The sequence below is a fragment of the Polypterus senegalus genome, chromosome 1, assembly GCF_016835505.1.
Source record: "Polypterus senegalus isolate Bchr_013 chromosome 1, ASM1683550v1, whole genome shotgun sequence".
NCBI classification, from domain to species: Eukaryota; Metazoa; Chordata; class Cladistia; order Polypteriformes; family Polypteridae; genus Polypterus; species Polypterus senegalus.
In genome coordinates, this window is record NC_053154.1 from 129467027 (window position 1) to 129475528 (window position 8502).

General features: G+C 34.1%; 1 protein-coding gene across 1 annotated transcript; it reads left to right on the top strand.

The window, feature by feature from the left end:
* Positions 1-1989: 1989 nt before the first annotated feature.
* Positions 1990-3021, top strand: LOC120536272 (succinate receptor 1-like). The gene has a single exon (XM_039764630.1). The coding sequence runs from the start codon at positions 1990-1992 to the stop codon at positions 3019-3021; it is 1032 nt and encodes a 343-aa protein (XP_039620564.1).
* Positions 3022-8502: the final 5481 nt, after the last annotated feature.

An 8502-nucleotide genomic window follows, 5' to 3' on the forward strand; every position in this document is an offset into this window, starting at 1 on the left:
ATGCAATGATGCATGTTTTAACATACTTAAATAAATGTCCTATATTACATGGATCAAGCAACAATCTGCTAGTTCATCCATCATTATGCTCATTAACCTGGTTCTGGGGTTAGAGCCTACCTATGCAGAATCAGGAACAAAAAAGATACCAGCACTGGAACGGTGCACAGTTATGCTCACATCCACATTTACTTATATGGGGCCAGTTTAGAGTTATCAATTAACATATCACAAATTGTAGTAATGTGAACCTAATAGCTAAATAATTGGTCTGAATTCTAGCCCAGTCACTGTGTGCAATTTGTATATTTTCCTTATATATGTGTAGATTTTACTTAGGGTACTCCATGTTTCCTACCACATCAAAAATATACATGTTAGCCTAATTTGCTCGCAGCTCTAAACTGACCAAGTATGAATGAAAATAAGTGTGCCTAGTGATATGCACTGGTGTCACTTCCAGGACCAGGTCATGCTTTGTGTTTGATAATCCACAATCCTAACTAAATTAAGCATATTTTGAAATGGAACATGAAAATAATGAAAACATTTAACTCAGACATTTGGCAATGGCTATGTACACCTAATACCGCATTTCCCCAAAAATAAGACAGGGTCTTATATTAATTTTTGCTACAAAAGATGCACTAGAGCTTATTTTCAGGGGATATCTCATATTTATTCATGTACAACAATATACATTTATCCAAATACAGTCATGTCATCTTCTTCTGGAATATCGTCATAACTCTCCTCATTCAAACCCTGAATTTCACCCTGAATTTCTTGCTACTCCAACCGCTTTTAGGATCCTCCAGGATCGACTTGCGTGCTTCGATGTTTGATGAATGGTTCGATGTGGTGAAGCAAAATGCCGACATGCAGATGCATTTGTGGTGCTTTGATATTCAAGCGTTGCATATTCCCCAAAGTAATGACACAATATATTCTAAAAGTCTCACATACCATCACCTTGCGATGAGCTGATGCCCCATTCAGAAATTTTGTTCCTGTCTTGCACCGATGTTGCTGGAATGGGTGCATCCCCGAATTGCTGGATGTAATCATTAAACATCCTTTTCAGAGATATTGTGGCAAGGTGTCCTTGGAATTTAATGGATGCTTTGGGCACACACGTTGCATCGCGTGAAGTATAACCCTGCCCTTAGGCGCCTTACTTTTCAGCTGACGATCTTGACTATGGCTTATTTTTGAGGTAGGGCTTATATTACAGAGCAGCCTGAAAATCATGCTAGGGCATTTTTTCGGAGTAGGTCTTATTTTCGGGGAAACACGGTATGTGCACCTCAAAATAAATGTCTTTATCTGTCTTTAGCAAGACTTTAAAATTGATTATGTGTTTGTCTCTAGTCTTTACAAACCGCCAGGGACTATTACTGAGTTTTTATTTTTTCTTATCAAAATACACTTTCAAAATGTTCAGATTGTTTCTAATAAGATTCTTAATTAGGAATTCCATGCAATAAGAACACCCACAATTAATTAATTTGTATGCCCTCTTTAAGCATGCTGAAAATCGTCAAATCTTGCAGTCCTTCTTGGTGTATTTAATGGTGGGAGTTTGGACAGCTCCAGCCTCAACCAAGCTATTCTTACAACCAAAAGAGGTCTCCAGTTAACTGCAGTCCATATATTCTTTCTATAATTATTAAATCATTCCTAATCAATAACTGGATTTTCCAAACTCTTAAACAGGACTGTATGTAAACAAGATACAGAACTGATTAATACTAATATTGATTTGAAAAAAAAAACAGGATGCAGAAGAAGCTGTGAGTTTTTTGGATGAATATGTCTTAGCTAATGGGGCTCTCCTCTTTCCTGAGCCTTTATAAAGCTCTGGAAAATGAATGAAGGTACATATTTAGAAATTTAATGACAGTTTTATGTTATTTAAAAATAAAACTTAACCCTGACTTAATTATGCAAAAAGATTAATTAATATCCTCCTATTTCAGCTACAACAAAATGGAGCCTAGTACCTGGAATCCAGCAAGTCCTAACCGAAGTTTAGTGATTACAGAAGCACCCTGCACTGACATCGATAAACTACTGAATGCATATTATGTTCCTGCAGTATACGGATGTACATTTGTATTGGGTGTAACACTTAATGTTTCTGCTATAATTGTTTACTTGTTTGCTTTAAAAGAATGGAACAGAAGTAATGTGTTCCTTTTCAATTTGCTACTTGCAGATCTCCTTTATATATTTAATTTACCATTTCTAGTTTCATATTACACCAACAAAGGAATATGGTACTATGGAGGACTATATTGTAAGCTGATGAGGTATTTTTTCCATGCAAATCTGTATACAAGTATTCTTTTCCTAGGCTGTGTTAGCATGGACCGTTACATTTTGATTGCTCATCCTGTAAAGTCAGCTCAAATTTTCAAGAAATGGCATGCAGCACTGATCAGTTTTGCAATATGGGTTCTGGTTACATTGGAACTATTGCCAATGTTTTACTTAATAACGATTGAAGGCATTTCAAATTCAACTGATTTGAAGTGTCTTGACTATGCCAGTTCTGGAGATGTGGAAACAACATTTATATTCAGCATGACCGTAACCATTACAGGATTCTTGTTACCATACTGTCTCCTGGTATTCAGCTATGTGCTCGTGGTACGTGTTTTAAAGAATATGCAGCAGAGGCTCCAAAATGCAGACAAGGTGGGAAAGCCTCTAACCCTGATCATATTCGCAATGGTGTTGTTTTCTGCCTCCTTCCTCCCTTATCACGTTATGAGAAATGCTCGCATAGGTGCCAGAATGTATTACGAACCCAACAGTTGTGTCCTTGTCATACTTAGGGCTCTTTACAATATAACTCGCCCCTTAAGCAGTCTAAACAGCTGTTTGAACCCCATATTTTATTTTCTCGTAGGTGACAATTTCCGAGATAAGCTTCTTTCGTTATTCTCAAAAACGTTTAAGACCAGCAAAATTAATTTTTCACATTCTGCAGCAAATTCAAAGTCTGCCGCTGCGTGAATGAACGTATGCTGCGGCCGGCAACTCATGCTTTAAATATCTAAAGTACCCAAAAAAACAAAGACGAATTCCATACTATAGCTCAAAATATATTAATAATTAAACCAGTTAAAATTCTCTGTATATAAAGTAAGCAGCACACTATAAACGTACGGCAGGTCGATGCGCCTGCAGCGTTTACAGATTTTCTCAATCTACTTTTTGTAGATTTTGGTTTTGTTCCCATATTCAAATGACGCGTGATTCTAAAATTGTGCTTCATGTTTGTTCGTACCCGCTGCTACCCGGAATGGAGATGGGAGTAACAGAAGCCTGAAATACCTATGACACTGTTTGCAAACACACTCTGTGTTGCTGGATTGTCGCCCAACAACCCCCATTGCCTTGTTCTTAATGTTGATTATTGCGAGTACCCTAAAAGCATGCTAGCGTAGTTAGCGATCACAGTATTGTTGAATGATAATACTGCGAAAAAGATTCTGACCTGCTCGTTTTAACGCTGACCACTTCACGCGGATCTGACTAATACAGGTAGATTCGTGCATGTGGTGTATTATGACGTTTAAAAATTATGAAACCACGTTGAAGACATTCAACAATGTTAATAATTGGAAACGTACAAGTCAACGGAGCACAACCTGTGCACGACTTGCCATTTCAAAAGTACAGGCTATGCTTAAAATATTTTACCGCTAGGATAGACCATTAAAGTGACTATTTTTTTCTGATAAGAGGTGAGAATAATGTCGTTAAACCTAAACACTATATGAGAAAAGACAGCGTTTTTAAGTTTCTGGGTTCTCTGCCTACCTCACTGTGGAGACGCCCGTTGTTCTAAGTGACTTCTAAAGTAAAAACGCAAACCCTGCAAATGCCACATTTTTGCGCTTGCGCAATGAGGCCGAAGGGTCGGAAACAGTTTTCAAACTGTTCTGAAATACTCTTAGCTGAGGTAGCTGAGAGATGGGATTGGCTGCAGATAACTTTTCTGACTCTGTTAGGCAGCTGGACCAGTTTTACAGTAGGTGCGTAATATATGCAGAAATCACCACTATTTATAACACTTTTTTTAACAAAACGAATTTTTCATGTAGCTTTCAAACTGTTAGGAATTTTCAATATATACCAACATAATACTATAGAACTATAGCAGATAAAAAACAAACAAATTAATAAGTTCATAATATAAAATGCAAGATTAATTTTGAAAGGGAGTAAAAGAGGCTGATATTTCACAAAAGTATGTCAAATGAGAAGATCTCAGAATCAATGGAGTTTTAGTCTTCTTATTCCAATATGAGCAATTCTGAAATCCACCTACCTCTTCGTTTCTAAAGAGAAACTACTCTTTATTACTAAAATGACTTTCTTTTTATGTTAATATATTTTGTTTAATGTTTTTGTGTGGTGTTTGTTTCTTGTGCTATTGTTTGCTTTGTTAAGAGCTGTATGAATATGTTCAGTACAAAACCTGATGCAACAGATATAATTTTATACCAACTGTACAATGTGTATCCAAAGGAGGCGTTCATATACATTACATTTCAAGTAGGTAACATAAATCTAAAATGAGTTGGAAAAACATGTTTTGTGCTATTCATTGATAACTAAATTATTTGGGCTTCTTTTTACTAGTTATTCGTCAGCACAGTAAATCTATTCATTGATTAATATTAATATATTCTTTTCTCCTTGTTGTGAACTAGAACCAGATTCTTGGAGATATATAAAATCTGTTAGCATTGAATAATGTTGTACCAATGAAACACATAAAAGACACAGTTTAAACTTATAGCCACAGTGAATTAGATGGTGTTCTTAGTAATTAGAAGATGAAATTTCAGGTGAAAAATCAAGCCCATTTTTATTCTACTCTTAGTATTAAAATCATTGGTCAAAATTATGAGCCCTGAAAAAATGTAACCCATAAATGGAAAAGTCTTTACCAAATAAAATGCCATAGCCAAATAATATAATCTGATCGATCTCTAGTTTTGTAAAAAAAAATTTGTTATTTATGATTTTCACCTGCACTAATATTAAATATTCCTGCATCATATTCACATCTGCATGCACTTTTAATAAAGGGATATAACTTACATTTGAAAAGCACTAAAATGTATAAATTTGTCATAATATTGTGGTGCTAGCTAGATATTTGTGCAGCTTAATTGCATGATGAACTATTAACAGGTCATCCTGATATTTATCTAATTTATTTCATCTCAAAAATATGTTGTATGGGTGGATCTTAAAAATGTGCTATTTAATTTATGTCTGTGCAGACCAAAAAAATTAAAAATCATTTGTGATGTTCAAATAATTTATTTATGTTAGTTTTTCTATGACTCATATATCTGTATTCTAAATCTTTAATCTAACTCTACAATTAAATAAAACAAGCTATGAGTAGGAAGAAAACACAGTCAGCTGTATACCATAAGTTCTTTAGCACAATAGTAACTAACTGTAATAACTATTTTTTATTTTTTTTCTATAGGTCCTTTCAAAAACACATTTTCACAAGGTACTACTAATAATATATATTATTATGATTGAAAGACAATAGAAATCATAATAAATTAATGAGACACACTATATCTAACCAATGATGTAAATTTTAAATAGATAGATAGATACTTTATTAATCCTCAAGGGGAAATTCACAATTTATTCAGAATGTAAGCATTAAAACTTCACATGCTAGAAAAATGTGGAATTGATAACAGCTAACAGATAGATCAATTGAGTCAGTATCAAGTATATGCGAAAGGTAAACAGGTAAATTACAAAGAAAAACACAAAAAGGAACTGCAAAAAATCTGAATATTATTGTTGATTGATTCTCTTTGATAATCCAAGGAACAGAGCTCAACAAGGCAAGAACCAAAAAGGTGAATACATATTTGCAGAGCACAAGCCAAAATGCTGGTACTGGGAGAATTATTGTGTTTCACAAGCGTAAAGGGTAAATAGTAACAGCAAAATGTTATAAGAGTTTACTTTGTTAGTGGTTTGCAGATCTTTGAAGATGGTTTTGTACAAGACACGACAGTATAGTCAAACTCACTTTAGTTCTTTTTAAGATTAAAAAGATCTTTCTGACTAACAGTGGCCATAGGAAAGTTCCAAAATTCCGGAATTAGATATTATCAAGATAGGTCCCTTTAAAATGAGTCAATGCATAGCTACAAGTCACCATGACTTAACCATTGTAATATTTTTTTTGAATATATTAAAAGCAAGTAACATTCCATACAGGAAAGTCAAACTTGACAAAACCAAATTAAATTCAACCTCCACCCATGAGAAAGAAAGTAAGGCCAACAAGCCAGAGTAAAACTTTGAGAGTAAAAGCTTTAAAAGTAGAAAAAAAGGGGAGGGGATCCTTTTCCCCAATGTAAATGCTTATTTTAAAATGTTATTGATTAGATTCTGCCAGGTTTTTAAAAAAGTTTTGAACAGATCATCTAAATGAGAATTAGATTTTTTCCAATTTTAAATAGTATACAGTAACATCAGTTACCCAATGACTTAAAAGAGGTGGGCTAGGATTCTTCCAGTTGAGCAAGATAAGTCTACATGCTAATGGTGAAGTAAAGGCAATTACAGTTTGTTTGTCCTTCTCCACTTTAAGACCATCTGGGAGTTCATCAAACACAGCTGTTAATGGATTAAAACAGATTGTGACACCAAGGCTGTCTGAAAGACATTTAAAGGTTTTGGTCCAGAATGATCTTAATTTGGTTCATATCCAAAACATGTGACTCAATGAGGCTGGAGCTTGCAACGTTTGCAGGTTGGCTCTTACAAGTTTTTTTGTTTTTTTTTTTATTTGTAAATGCTGCCCAGAGTACTCTTCACACCAGGTTACATACTAATGCAAACATTTACAAAATTGTTAATTTAAAGGAGAAGTCCAGTCAGTATGTCTTTATTGTTCTAACTAGACTAAAGGGTGGTGTTTGAATGTCTTCTTTATTATTTTCTATTTTCTCAGCCAAAATATGGAAACAAGTTAGGGAAACATTTAAAGGCAGATATGTTACGCCTATTGCTCAACTGCACACAAATCATATACAGTAATTCAGCTTTCTGTAACTTGTGCAGTATTTAATTTGTGGATGTCAATATAATTTGTGGATGTCAATAGGTATCCATGTCTTTAGAAACCTCTATATTGACAATGCATATGTCAATATAGAATTCAGTTATTCACAGCATACATACTTCTATAATTCAGTAAAAATATTAGGTATAGGATCCTAACTGCAAATAATGCCATAAAGCATTGGGCTTTCTAGGTGACATGTTTTGGGAAAAGCTAACAATCAAACCATTTTGGGGAAACTTATCTGTCAGATAGTGTTGGATTTAGTATTACAAGGCTTCAAATCCTTTAACAACAGTATCTGAAATATCACCAGATGGAATAATAATATGTAACAAAACATTTATTGTGATCTTCTACTTCTCCTACTTATTGCTCACAGTCTGACTTGTATTTATCAACAAGAACAATCCTCACTTACTCTCCTGATCTCAATGGAAAAGTAACGTTTTATGTTATGTATTATAATATACAATATTATGTTATGTAAAATCAGAAAAAAACAGATTTTCTTTACAAGGAGTGGTCCTAACCTTACTCAGAATTTGACAAGAATTTGTTAATGGTGTTCTAAAATAGGCATTTCTTTTGATATTTCAATATACGTGACACTTTATATTTTTTTGTTCATACAGCTCCTAAACTGGATAGTGAAGAGAGATTGGGTGTTGAATGTGTGGACAAAAGTCGAGACAACAGCAGGCAAACACCAATAAAAAATAAATAAAAATTTTTTTTTATTTTTGGTGAGTTTTAAAGAGACTGCAGACCCCCAGCTCAGCCAGTCTGGTCAGATCAGACAGGCTCACATTCCGAAGAGTTTCTCTCTTTTATAGTAGAACTGTTACATGTTCAAAGCAGCACTTAACATAGCAAGCTTTAGTGATCAATATCTTTTCTTGTTTAGGCATGCAATGTTTTTGCGTAACAGCCAGGAGGAATTTAGCTACATGCCCTAGTCTTTAGGAATATGCTCAAATTAGTTTAAGCAAGGGTTCAGAAACTGGTCACAGCGGATTTCTGTAATATCACAGGGTGTTCTGTTATTATCAAGAGGTCAGCAGTTTCTTATAAATGATGCAAGTTAGTCCCTTAATGCTGTGCACACAGCTTAATTCTTTTTCTGCATAAATGAGGAACAAATCATATAGCTCTCTGCAGCATGATTAATTCAAAATACAGTCCTTGATATTTGTGAGTTAAATAATGTTTTCTATTCCTCAAATGTGACCTATTTATTTTAAACATGAATGTGTAAAATGTTCTGTTGATTTTATCCTTAACTAAACTATGTTTTACTTATTGTAATGTTGTCTAAAGTGTAACCTCAATAAAATTAGTTAAAAATGAATAAACTATTGTATATTTCT